The sequence below is a fragment of the Hippichthys cyanospilos genome, chromosome 18 (assembly GCF_059441005.1).
Source record: "Hippichthys cyanospilos isolate Australia breed blue-spotted pipefish chromosome 18, RoL_Hcya_1.0, whole genome shotgun sequence".
Taxonomy (NCBI): domain Eukaryota; kingdom Metazoa; phylum Chordata; class Actinopteri; order Syngnathiformes; family Syngnathidae; genus Hippichthys; species Hippichthys cyanospilos.
This window is the reverse complement of record NC_142386.1, coordinates 2,001,554-2,014,855: the sequence shown is the minus strand read 5'-3', so window position 1 is coordinate 2,014,855 and position 13,302 is coordinate 2,001,554. Positions and strand designations below refer to the sequence as shown.

Genomic DNA, 13,302 nt, shown 5'->3' with positions numbered 1-13,302 from the left:
CCATACCTGAGAAGACTGCGGTTGCCTCCAGCTGACAGGAACCAGGATGGTGTTGGAGTTGGACCCAGAGGAGGTTGAGGATGCGCTGCGGGCGACGGCCGCGGCCCTTCCCTTGCCCTCCCGCACTCCCGATCCCTGGAGCGCATCGAAGCGCCGCCCGATCACCGGCGTCTGCCGGGAGAAGACGAGGGTGGAGACGCGGCTTCGGGGGGTTCCGCGGCTTCGGGGGGGGGTCCCGCCTTACCTCCAAGATGTCGAAGGTGAAGTCCAGAGTTTTCCCGGGCAATGCCTTGGCCGAGCCGTCCCACACCCGGCTCACCTCCAGGTTGGAGACGTCGCCGCGGGCCTGGCCGTGGGTTGGGTGCGCCAGGCTGGCCGAGCGAGACACCACCAGCTTCAGGATGTTCAGGGCGTCCTTCCAGTGCACCGTCTGGACCATTTGGAGAGGACATTTGTCATCGGCGTCAAAGGGGGACGAAGGCGCAGAAACTCACTTGTACAAACTTCTCAATGGTCTTGGTGACGTCGGCGTTGAACTGCTTGACGTGCACGGCGCTCAGGTCCATGTGGCTGAGGAGGCAGTAGATGATCTGCAGGAGGGACTGCTGCATGCTGGGAAGGCCTTTATCCAGCAGCTGCACCACACGACAGGGTTAGATGGGAGCTCCGTTGTTGGCGGGCATCACGCATGGGGAAAATAGAAAAGTGGCCACACCTCCGCCATATAAGTGACCATGTTGAGCGTGATGTCGGCGAAGGCTTCGTGGAGGTAGCGGCACACCACGCTGACCCAGGAGAAAGGGTCCCGCGTGTACGAGCGCGTCTTATACAGGGTCATCACGTGAGCCAGGTGGGATAGCTTGGTGTTCTTCTCCACCAAACACACCTGGTCAGACGGACGCAATTTTCAGTCCATGACGGTGGGACTTTCCAAAAACAAACAACTTTGCCCTTGAAGAACACAATTGTTTTTTTTTCTTTTAAAAAAAAAGCTTTTATTCTTGGAAAACACAAATCTTTAACCCTTTACCGGGCACGGCGGCCACTTTAAGTCCAAACAGGCAAAAACGGTCTTTTTCTATTTTGAAGACCCGAATAAAAATACTGTATATGTCAACATATATATGAATATAATCCAGGACTAAACAATCACCTGCGCAATCCTCTCCGCACTCTCCTTACAGAACTGCGTGGGGTGACCAAAATGCTGCACAAGGTGCGGCAGCAGGCACAGCACGTTGAGAGGGAAGCCTGCGGAGCAAGCCCGGGTTAGCGTCACGGCGGCGAGGGCGCAACGCGAGGCCGCGAGACGCGGCGGTACCCAGAGACTGCGAGCTGTCCACCACGGGCACGCGGGACACAGGTGTGAGCTGGCAGAAGAGCTGCAGAGTAAGGTCGGACGTAGCCTGGGACGTGAAGCCCTTGAGCAGGAGTTGCTGGATCCCCGAGAAGCCGCTCCACCTTAGCTGAGCTTGGAGCTTCTCCAGACGTTCGCGGTTCTCCGCCCGGTCCAAAGGCACCTAGCGAAGAGTTGCTTTAAGGGTTTTTATTTTTGGATACACCCTCAGTGATGCTGCGCATCAAATAGAAGAGGGTTGGCCATGTCCGGTCCTTGAAAGCCACAATCCAGTCTCTCTTTTGCATTTTTCCATTCAAGCAGCACACCTTATTCAAATGAACACGTCATCAGCAAGTTTTGCAGAAATGCGGTGTGATGGTTGAGGGGAAACATGGAAAACAGCTTCCTACCTTGGACAGGAGCTTGTGCACGAGTCTGAGCGACATCTGGTATTCAAATTCAAAGTCCGACTCCATGAGCGAGACGGCCACCCAAAAGACAGTGGCCAGTATGGAGGACGGGTGCGACACGTGGGCGGGGTCCGACAGGACGCTGGGATCGATGCGATTGGTGGACGACGCGCAGGACCCGCTGCTTCTCCCCCCGAGCCGCGCCAGGCCGTGACTGTGACAGGCCTGTCGGAACACACCCGGATGTTATGCGATCCGGCGTTTAAGTTTCAAAACCAGGAACATATCCTTGCCTGAATACGATCCAGGGTGGCGCTGCGGGGCGGGTCGCTGGACTGGTAGCCGCACTCGCCAAATTTCTTGGGTACCGAGTAGGAGCGCTGGTGGCGCTGGGACGACAGGCCCGCCAACCCGGGGCCGGGGAAGTTAAGCTGGCCCGTGCTCTTCCGGTTCATCAGCTTGTCGCTCAGAACAAAGTCCGGGGACGACGTCCTGGAAGGATCAGGCATGACGGCTCCTTAGCATTTAATCAAGATTAAATTTGGGACCCAGCTCGCTACCTTGCCGGTAGTCGAGATTCAAACGAACCATTTTGGCCCTTCAAAATGATTGGCTGTTGTTTGTTGAATTAGTTGAACTTTGCACTTGTATGTACACTAACCATTTACAGCAGTTGTATGTATGTAACGGTAACACTCGTGCCATTACATATGAAATAAATCTATGCCATAACCTTGTATCCTTAAATCTAGATCATGAAATTTGTTTGTGAGCTCATTCTGTGGGCCTGTCATGCAAAACAAAGCAAATCATTTCTTTAGGTGAGCTAGCCAAGGAAGCTGTGGATCAAACCCGCCTGGATGGCGTTACTATCCACAGGAGCAAAAAAAAAAATAAAGGTATCATAAAATAAACACTGCAATATGACATTTATAAAGAGAGGATGCTAACCTGGTTAGCGCAGCCATGAGGTCGCTATTCTTTAGACACTCTGCCAAGTTAACCACCACCGACTCCAGGGTGAGCAGCACTTCCATTACGTAGCCCTGATGCAAAAAAAGACAAGAAAAAATCAGTCCGAGTCTGTTTCTTTTTTGGGGTGCGGGGGCGGACTCACCTGCACCTCGTCCCCGTGCTCACCCACCACCTCGACGAGGCGAGACACCAGGTCGGACACGGCGTGGTTGTTGATAGGCTGCTTGAGCGCCCGGAACATTTGAAAGGAGCGTCCGGCGTAATGACGGGACGAGCTGCACAACGCCGTCTGCAGTGCCACGTCGCTCAACTGCTGCTCCAGGTGGAAATCTGAAAACAACGAGCCCGCCGCCTTACTCGTTTCTCCTCTGGCTTCGAGCGCCGGTGGAGCCAAAGGACGTAGGTGCATCCGCACCTGACTTGGACTCCTTGAAGACGGAGATGACGTGGCGCAAGAAGTTGGAGAGTTGCTCGGTGCTCTTGGAGTTGGGGTTCTTGGGGGTGATGTCCTCATGTACCCACAGCGGCCCGGCCGCTCTGAGCAACAACAACACAGTACTCCAGGCACTGCGCACCCGCCACCGATAGCACCACGCGCCACGTTACATCAGAGACACTTCATGCGCTTGTATGAAAAATCAAACAGGCACCCCCAAATATTACCCTGACAAAAATAGGGATTACATTTTTACTGATCGTGTTAACAACTTAACTGGTTCACTGCCAGCATAGTTAGTGTTGGGTCGGACCGAGCCCAATGACGATTTTGAAAATGTTTGGCTTTTTCTTTATTATAAAGATAAAACAAAGGTTTTAGGAAGGGTGTAATAATGCTTGTGGGGCTCAAAAAGACAACTCACAAATAGTAATAATAAAAAATAGGAACCTGTACAGCTGATGCTAGACTTTGTTTATTTTTAATCTCTTGAATACGTATTGACTTTCTTGAATCCACAATCAAGAAAGAAAACACAAGGGTTGAGATGAATTCCCAGCGCAACTCGGGGACGGGCGCGTACCTGGTGGAGAGAAACTCGATGAGTTTGCCCGTCTTCTCGTCCGTCTCGTTGGGCGCGTCCTCCAGGTCCTCCAGGTCATCGGGCGCGACCGGGGGGAGATGGCCCACGCTGCCGCTCGCGCTGCCGCCGCCCAGGCTGACCGAGGACGAGTTGGACGCGGAGCCCAGGCCCGAGTCCGCCACGGGCGACGCCTGGCACTCCCGCAGGAAGTCGGGCACGTCTGTCGGCGGGAAATTGCCGTTAACGCTCAACGGTCAGGGATGGACGCCGAAAGTCGTACTTGAGCGCTGATGCTCGCTGTGGTAGTTGGACTTGACGGTGAGGGTCTTGTTGTCGCTGTTCTCTCTGGTCAGCATCAACACGGACGCGATCACCTGAAGTCAGATGGCGACGGGAGGATGAGGATGAGGAGCAGGTGAAGGATAAGGATAAAGTCTCCATCCCTCACCTGGAAGTTGTTGTTACATGATAGCGCTATGAGGAGGTGCAGGAGGAGGCGCTTGCTGTGCTGGTAGACCTCCGGCCTGTAGTGGTCCAGGCCTGATGGCCGCACGGAAACATGGAAAAAGCTCATACAAAATGTTTTCCTGTGCTCTTATTGAAATAATTGTGTGTGTGTGGCCGTGTGTGTTTGTGCACCCTGATACGCTACCCTTCGAACTCACTGTCAAATACCAACGCAACTTGTTTTGGAAGCATTTTATCTTATCAGTGAAGGTGCATGTTAGTACCCAAGAAGAGCGCGTGCAGCAGCAGGGGAAGGTGCAAAGCCCAATCTTCTCGCACACTGTGGTCCACCACCATTTCCGTCATGAAAATGACGGCCACGTTACACCTAAAAAAAAAAAGATAGGCACAAAAAAAATGTAAAAGGGGGTAAAAATGTCTATGCGACCATTGTTAAATAATAATATAAAATTCAAATAGTCTCAAACATCAAGAAAGGCTAATTTCTAATGGGAAATGAAAGCCATTCCACTTTACAAAGCATCAACCACATCATATTTCTTCATAATTGTTGATGACTTCAGGAGTTATCCACAATTCAAGATATTCTGGAACACTGAATTGGAGAGTATTTCTAAAATTGTCTTTTTTTTTTTATTGACTGATAATTGACTCATTCTAAATGATCATTTACATTTTTTTTCCAACGTAGCGATATGTAATCGGTGTTTCCACGAATGGCATTTTCAAAATCCTCATTTGAAGTTGTCTACAGCTCACGGCCCGCCCACGTTCCTTCGGCGCATAGCGGAAACAAACATCCGAGCGGTTTTCATTCCAAAGCCACGTGAGGAGCACCTGTGCAGGGGTCCCCTGGGTGTGATGGTCTCAGGCAGGTAGTCCACCAGCGGCGCCCAGCAGCCTCCGTTGACGGGCATGGGCAGCGGCTGAGGCCGGTTGGTCTCCAGGACGCCCAGCAGCCAAGCGGCGTATGGCGGGAGAGGGTCAGCTGCGGAAAAGCTTTCAATTTAATTGAGAACAAGAAAATGCAAACGGTGTTCCTTCGCTGGAACACTTTTCACACATCCATGATAAAAAACAACTGGAGAAAAGGCATATTCAATCAAAGAAAAATACAATATGATAAATAAGGAAACAAAAACAAATAATACAAAACACTGAATGAAACCTGTTTATAATAAGCAAAAATGAAATATAATGAATTAAAATGCAAACAGCTTCATGAATAACACTTATTGGAGTATTTTGTGAAAAAAATAAAAGCAGATGAAGTCAATTTTGCCTGAGATTTGACAAAACCCTTGTATTGAGCGCCATGGTTTACTTTAAATAAAAAGTGACAATGATACGACATGACATAAGCAGAGCACGTACTTCTCTCATCCTCGTAGGAACCTCCCGAGCTGTTGCTGTAGCGCGACTCCAGCCTGTTGTGTGCCCTGGCCCGGCTATAACAACACGCGCACATCATCATGAAAAAAAAAAAGAAAAAAAAAAGAAAAAAAAAAAAGGAATGGGTACCGACCGCTCTTCACTCTCCCTGACCAGTTTGGACTCATCCACGTCCGCCAGGTTATCCTGTCCGACCACCACCGTGTTGCTGCTGGAGGTGGTACCTAGACAGAAGTCAAAAATTGGCATTACCCACCCTAACCCTAACCGGCGCGTGTGTCATTTGCCGGCCGGCGGGACGGGAGCAGGGCGGCGTCTCACCCGTCTGCGAGGTGGGCGCCTTGTTGCTGGCGGCGAATCGGTAGAAGGGCGGGTTGTCGCAGTGCAGTACCACCGGGTTGACGGGGTCCGTCTGCTGAAGCTCAAACAGGAGCTCCTCCATGGTTTGGATGGTGTTGTTGCGACACAAGTAGATCACCACCTTCTTGATCTGCCGAGGCAAAGCCACGCATATTCAAGCTTGGCTACAAATTCTACTCTCTAATACAGTATATTCAAACGACTTTTCTTTTTTTTTACCGGTACAAATCAAAATAATCATCGGTATTCTACTACTACTTCTCTGTATGACCACCACTACTAGTCCTGCTTGTGCTTCTCTTTCTAAAACAAGCAGTGCTCTAAGCACAAGCATTTATCTTTATTTATAGTATAAAATGACCACTTTAACGATGCCTAAATGTACCATTTCTACAACTTCCTTTACTGCGACCTTCATTCCATCTTTATTTACAGAATCACTTGTTCGACTGATGCTATCTCGCCATCCTACAAGGATGACTATCCCTGCTTCTACGAGCGCTAATAATAACATTTGACTGCGTTTGAGAGAGCGGCGTGAGCACGACTGAGTTTACTGACGTAAGGCAAGAGCGTGGTGTCACTGCTGACTCCGCACAAGCTGATGAGGAACTGCAGGGTGATCCTCAGGTTGTTGCTCCAGCGTTCGTTGGACACCAAGGCGTTCCAGGCGCTCTCCATCTCCGGCCCGGGCACCTCGTCCCCGTACTGCAAGAAGAAGAGAGGTCCGGCGGACAAGCTTGGGGAACGTCGCCCTCCGTTAAGCGTGTCCCACCTTGGCCGTCATGAACATGAGATTGTTGAGAACCAGCGAGGTGGCCTGGAGTGATCCCCAGCCGTTGCCTCGGAGGAAGAGCGACACGCCCGCCAGATTTGGGGGCGGCGCGCGGGTGACCTCCTCATCCGGCGTGCAGGGGCTGGAGGCGGGCGGAAGGAGGCCCGTGTCCACCAGCTCCACATTGCCCAACCAGGGCAGCAAGTAGGACAGCATGATCTGACGCCCGTTGGAGTGCGTGCTTGGGAAGCGCTGGCTCACCTCTGCGCACGCAAAAGGCAAAGGTGGCGAAGACCGTCGCGACGGGATGACCGCGCTGGCGTGAGCGTTACCGACCGGAGAAAAGCGGCAGCGTGAGTTCCGGGTACATGCTGGCCAGCTGGTTGGACAGCTGCGACAGGTTGACGCTGTAGAGTGGCGGCAGAGGCCCGTGCGTCCCGTACAAGATGTTACCAGGCTTCTGCTCCACCATGCGCTTGGAGTATGCACACAGCTTGGATTCCAGCACCTGAACGCATGACGTCACATGATACGGGATGGCTCTCCTGACAATGCGAGTCAATGAAGACACACCTGCATCAGCTGCATGGAGATCTCATAGATTTCCCGGCTGGTGTCCGACGCCTTGAACAACACCAGGTTGAGCAGGGTCACCAGGTCACATGGGTAGTTCCTGCCAACAGCATTAGCGACGTTGAAATAATTCATCTCACAAGTATATGTGAGTTATACGTATATATTTGCTTCTAAAAAAATGATGTCGCTCATTTCCTTTAGTAGAAGGGGTGTCCTACCTGTTTCCGCACACGGCGGCGATGGCCTTGAAGCATCCGGACGCCAGCTGGTAGGATCCGGTGAAGCATCGGTCCACGGCCCAGTTGAACAAATTGCTCTGGTCAGGGTTCAGCTCCAACAGCAGAATTACCACCTCGCAGCCCAAACGGTGAACCTGCGGCGGGAGCGCACGCGCATTCTTCTTCTGTTGCTATCAGTACCACGGGATTACGACGTCTGTAGTAGCGCGGCGTACCCGCTTATCGTGACAGGCCAAGATGTTGTCCAGCCACTTGTAGAGGTAGCCGTCGGTGGACAGACCCACGTTGTCGAATACGGGGCCGCAGCACAGGACGGCGGACATGGCCTGGGCGGCAGCCAGCCAAACGTCAGCGCCACCAAAAGCGGGGATGACGAAAAAGACAGGGTGGGGCGACTGTGCGGCGGCGGGTCAGCCTACCTTGAGAGCGCAGTACTGGTAGCGAGTAATCTGATGGTTGCGGTCGCTGTAGCGGTCCAGAGGAGTGAACATAATGCTGAAGGGCCCGGCCCATTGGCTGAAGAGGATGAAGAGGTGATGGCGGAGAGACTGCTGGGGGAACAGGAGCCGACGGTGCTGGACTACAAACGCAGAGAGCCATTTACTGCATTTGAACCGCTACTAGAACTTCTGTTCCTGTAGCGCTAGTACTGCAGTGCTGCTACTGGTAAAACACTAACACAACTTCCAAGTGCTACTACACGAGAACTGCTACTACCACTAATTCTACTGCAGTGAAAAAGTAACTGAAAATAACACAACTATGGGGCAAAGAGGACTGACCCAATATTTGGGGTAATTTGACCCAAACCAACCCAAAACACCAACTCGGCTTGAGTATTAACTGCGCGTGGACATCAATGCCAAGAACTTGCCATCAACAGCTATAAAACTGTAACAGCCATCCCACAGGCAGTCTTCTTGTGTGACTCACCGGGCACGCACTGGATGAGGTTGGCAACCATGCCGCTAAAGTGAGCTCTGATGTCTTTGAGCACGTCCAGCTCCTTCTCGTTCTCCGCCTCGAGTAGCATTCGCGTCAGGTCCACGTACTCCAGGAACAAGGCCCCCAGTGCCTGGGAGTCACGCTCCAGTGCTCCGTTGGTGCTGCGGACCCGTTATTACGGCTTCAGTGTCATGCGAACGGCCAAAGTGTGACCGCGTGCCAATGAATGTGCCATTCGATTCCCGACAATGTGAAAAGGATAAACAAGAAGGAAGGGCAACTTTCTTCTCAACACGTGACTCTTTGGTAACACGGACAACAAATGTGCTCGCATAAAATGTCACCTGTCGCTGATAACTCCTGCGCTGGCCAAGAGTTCAAATATTCTCAGCAGCTGCAGCCTGAGAAGATCCCTCCTCTCCCTGCGCTTCTTGTTCTGAAAGTCGGACGCAGATTGTAAATGTCGTCATGAGGTCAGATGGCTTGGCAGCGGCCTGAGCTCCCTCATTTTCTCAAACCTCGGGCCGACGTTCCAAAGCCTCCTTCATGAGCGGGTGGAGTTCTTCCATGAGCTCCCTGAAAAACATAGCGCCATATGAGGGCTGGTGACTCAAGAGCTGAACGGTTCTACGGTGGCGGGATGGCCGAGGACAAAATCGCCACAATTTCCCTCATCACTACGTTCTGAGGGAAACCCATCCAAATCTAACTGTTAGGATTTATTTTGAGCCGTTTGCAAACCATCATACAGATTTTTGTCCTTTTTTGCTGCCGCTTCTTCTTTTCTCTTCCCTTCTTCTACTTGAAGAATAGCTTGGTTGCCATGAGCAAATAAAGCTGTTGCTGTGGATGATTCTGGACAGGTCCTGAGAAGAACCACTTATGTTTTTCACGGTAGCGGGGCCGGGAAAGTCGCGAGCTAAATACGGCAACCGAAATGGCAAAGGTGTCAAGAGCTGACTCGGTTTTGGTAAAGCGGCTCGTCTATGTTTGCAGCCATTGTGGGCCACCAAAACAGCCTCCTGACAAACAGCAAACATGGAACCGTCAATACCCAGCATTAGTGGATAGCGTACCTGAAGACAAGCGCGTTTGTGCAACCCAAGCCTAAGACCAGGGATTCCGTGATCTCCAGACTCTCGACTCTCATCAGTGGAACGAGCTGCTTGAGAAGCCAGGCCACCGACGGCGTGCCTATCACCTGTTGACACAAAGGCCAAAAAATACAACCCGCATCCCATCGTCTGATAGCGGGAAGCCGCACCTTGTTGTCGTAGGTGACGCTGCCGTCGGGCGTGGTGGCCGTGATCTCGGGGGTGGACGCGCGGAGGTGTCCCGGCGACATGATACTGGGCTTGGCCACCCCTAAGCACAAGATGAGGTAGTTCCGCCACAGAGATACCGAGTTATCGCTGGAGCTGGCCGTGCTGGTCTTCTTTGCATTCACTGGGCTGCTGTTTGAAGTGAAAAAAAAACCAAGTGTGTTGTCATACATTTGTGCTGCTTAAGGATTGCGATTCTAACCTGGCGGCTCAAGGAACGCGAGTGAAGGACGACGGCGACATTAAATAGGGCTGGACCAATTATCTACATTTTGTTCATTATTGGCGTTTTTCTTTTTTTGTGTAGGATAATGTTAGATTCGAACTATTTGCTTAAAATTTCATTGAACTTCATAAGTGAGTCTACTGACATCGGGAACGCGATGCACCTTTTGTTTTTGTTTGAGTTTAAAACAAAGATCAGTCAAATTAAAAAAAAATCTAAGATAACTATGGGGAGATAATTACTTTTTAAAGTTTTCACTTAACTTTTTAAAACATGATGACGAACCTGCAAGCTCCCTACGTTTTTTCATAAAATGTTCTAACAACAACGTCTGTTGTCTCAAATTTTCGGCTTTGTTTTTTCAAAGCCAACATTTTACGAAAAAATAATATTGGCCCCAAATACTGACTAATGTCATCTACATTAGAGCTGTCCTATTTTCGGGTAGGGATTTTGAATATTCCGCATTCGGCCAAAAATATCCTTATTTACTTTTGACTTTCAGTCAATATGCATTGTAACTAAGGGATTCGATTCCAAGCAACAGCAAAGGTAACGCGCGCACGCGTACGTACTTGGGGTCGACGAGCGGGAGCAGCAGTTGCACCCGCGTGAAGGCGTAGGGCCAGGCGTAGCCCAGGGCCACGGGGCAGTGCTTGGGCAGATGCTCCTGGCGCAGGAAGATGTGTAGGCAAAGCACCCAGGGGTCCTTCAGGCACTGGGCAAAGATCCACACGTGGCTCGGGCTCTTCACGTCGTAGGAGCTGCTCACCAGCCGCGCCGTCCACTCCACCAGCCACTGCAGATCTACGTGGTGGCTCATGGGTAAAGTGGACTGCGGGGTGGATAAATGCATTAAGGGTGAGAGGCCGCGCCGATGGGGGCACCGTGACAATGGCCGTACTCCAAACGCCACGTACCGAGTCGGAGATGGCCACGTGGACGAAGCTGTCCATCACCGCCGGGCTCAGCTGGTCCATGACTTCGATCATGGGTCTGTCGTCATCCTGCCGGACCAAAAACACAAACTGCTCACACTTGAACGCTTTAAGCAAAGGGGTGAGGGACGAAAAGCCAGGAGGCGAGCCGAGTTGCACCTCTGCGTGTCCGAGCGCGGCGAACAGGCATCTGATCTCTCTCAGCACGCCCACCGCCAGCTTCCTGGTGCTTAACTGACACGAGCAGAGGAGCAGCAAAGCCAGGCCTTCCACGGCGTGGAGCACCGAGCAGTGCGGACTTCGCTCCGACATTCTGGGACTTGCCTGTGTGACCGGACGGGACGAAATAAATGAAAATGAAGGCTGTCTTCTCAGTCGTTTCCAGTACACAGTGGGGATGGAGTAGGGCAGTAGATGATGTAATCCATTTTATTTCTGGCTCATCTGCCTCAAAATTGCGTCACCAATAACAATGCGCAGCTGCTTTAAACTTAACAAAATCAAAAATTTTGATGTGTGGTACAGGCGTTTCGACAACACAATTTAGCAACGAGTTGCTTCATGTTCAAATTCATTTGCTCTTAATTTAAGGAAGAGACATGCGCCGTTTCTGCATTGCAATCAACATTAGGACCTGAGAGATATGGAATTTTTGTGGCTAATGCCGATTTTTGGCAGAACAAAAATGACTGATTGTTCGACAAATAACCGCAAACTCATAATAAAGGTAAACGTGAAAATAATCATCAAAATGGCAGACTATTTTTAGCCAATGATTAAAGGGCCATATAATCGGCCTCGGGATTATTCTATCGGCCCAAATGAAAATGGCTTAAATAAGAATAGCAGAGCAGCCTGAGTAGAGGACCGGTACACGATTCCGAACACGGCCAAAGAACGGGTTCGGAGAAGAAATACCAACCTCCACGCCGCCTCGCATCTTTCCCTGAAGCTGCAGCGCCAGCCTCCACTGAGTGAGCAGCTGCAGCAGGAGCTTTACCGACGCATCCTGAAGACCCTGCTGGGTGTCCTGGACCTCACGCAACAGGAAGTGCGTGTAACCGAAGAGCACGTCTTCCCTCCAGTCGCAGAAATCCAGCAAGAGGCTCTGAAGGGAGTTCTGAGAAATAAGACGCAGCTCGTCGTCCATGTGGACGGTAAGTCTGCGGAGGGACGACACGAGAACAAAAAAACATGGGCAGGACGACCGCCTTTTTACTCGCTCTAAGTTGACACTTGAGTCATTGAGTTCCAATTGACATGAAACGTGCATTGTTTTATGAGTTTCACAAACGTGAACACAGCAATATCAGCAGTGTTGATCCAACAAAGTTTTATGTAGAAACAAACAGCTGTTGAAAAATCAAAATAGGACAAAGTCGGACAGCTACCGTGAGAGAAGGTCTATGAGCTCAGGTTTGGACATTCCGTCGGGGAGGATGCGAGGAACGGCGGCGACGCATGTCCGGAACAGGTCGATTTTTGGCTTCCTTTCCCCCCTGTAAAAAATGAAAAGCAATGGTGCTTGCTACAAAGAAAACAAGAATGTCAATCTCAAGAATACCACTGTATTTTATGCCTGTGATTTCCGGACAAGAAAAGTCAAGAAGAAATATACAGTATTTAGGAAATCTTTTAAATTGGATTAGAGCCAGTGAAGAGATTCTCACTTTTACCTCAGAATTCTGACTATTTAATGAGTGAAAGTAAAAACGTGAGAATCTTGCCAAGCAATTATTTCGCCTGCATCACCGGCCCTGATCCTCTTCCGTATTTTTATCCAATGAGCGGGCGACATACGTGATCATGTCCTCGGGTTCTTTGTTGAGCATCTGCGCGCTGGTGAGCATCATACAGCGGCCCACCTCCTTGTCCAGGTGTCTGAGGATGCTATCCAGGGCCTTGCGCACCTGCGAGTAGTACAAGGACATGCCGATGAGCTTGGCCTCCTCCTCCGTCAGGGTCTTGCTGAGGTAGGTCTTCTTCTTCTTCAGGGAGTTGCCCGAGGGCAGCGTGGCGCCCGTGTTGGGCATGGGAGGCTCGCCGTCTTTCTGCTGCAGGGCGTCGGCGATGACCAGGAAGGCTCGCAGTCCGATGTTCATGCGCTGGTATCGGACGGAGAAGGAGTCATCGCGTGTCGATTTCACAACGTGATTAACAAGACCCAAATGACAGCCATGACTGATGTTATTTCGTAGTGTATACTAAATGTTTAAGTGTCGACGGAATCAAAACCTCACAAAATGTATTTTCTGCTTAAAGTTCCCCGCAGAGCTCTACACTAACTTTTGCAATGCTAGCACCGGTGCTAACAACTT

The 13,302-nt window shown here is 50.9% G+C and overlaps 1 protein-coding gene across 1 annotated transcript in view; it reads right to left on the bottom strand.

Annotated features, from left to right (window-relative positions):
- Nucleotides 1-13,302, bottom strand: part of LOC148408382 (protein furry homolog) — a 30,498-nt gene that overhangs the window by 6,882 nt on the left and 10,314 nt on the right. The window contains 37 exon segments of the mRNA XM_088441501.1: nucleotides 7-171; nucleotides 245-430; nucleotides 495-635; nucleotides 716-886; nucleotides 1,154-1,251; nucleotides 1,322-1,520; nucleotides 1,750-1,974; nucleotides 2,043-2,241; nucleotides 2,701-2,795; nucleotides 2,867-3,054; nucleotides 3,140-3,291; nucleotides 3,744-3,963; nucleotides 4,024-4,117; nucleotides 4,192-4,283; nucleotides 4,475-4,578; nucleotides 5,049-5,199; nucleotides 5,586-5,659; nucleotides 5,737-5,827; nucleotides 5,925-6,093; nucleotides 6,525-6,671; nucleotides 6,739-7,001; nucleotides 7,075-7,246; nucleotides 7,312-7,411; nucleotides 7,533-7,687; nucleotides 7,769-7,879; nucleotides 7,973-8,133; nucleotides 8,487-8,659; nucleotides 8,843-8,934; nucleotides 9,017-9,074; nucleotides 9,575-9,699; nucleotides 9,763-9,952; nucleotides 10,622-10,881; nucleotides 10,967-11,053; nucleotides 11,144-11,308; nucleotides 11,907-12,147; nucleotides 12,376-12,483; nucleotides 12,785-13,089. Of these exon segments, the coding sequence (XP_088297627.1) occupies nucleotides 7-171; nucleotides 245-430; nucleotides 495-635; nucleotides 716-886; nucleotides 1,154-1,251; nucleotides 1,322-1,520; nucleotides 1,750-1,974; nucleotides 2,043-2,241; nucleotides 2,701-2,795; nucleotides 2,867-3,054; nucleotides 3,140-3,291; nucleotides 3,744-3,963; nucleotides 4,024-4,117; nucleotides 4,192-4,283; nucleotides 4,475-4,578; nucleotides 5,049-5,199; nucleotides 5,586-5,659; nucleotides 5,737-5,827; nucleotides 5,925-6,093; nucleotides 6,525-6,671; nucleotides 6,739-7,001; nucleotides 7,075-7,246; nucleotides 7,312-7,411; nucleotides 7,533-7,687; nucleotides 7,769-7,879; nucleotides 7,973-8,133; nucleotides 8,487-8,659; nucleotides 8,843-8,934; nucleotides 9,017-9,074; nucleotides 9,575-9,699; nucleotides 9,763-9,952; nucleotides 10,622-10,881; nucleotides 10,967-11,053; nucleotides 11,144-11,308; nucleotides 11,907-12,147; nucleotides 12,376-12,483; nucleotides 12,785-13,089 (5,727 nt within the window).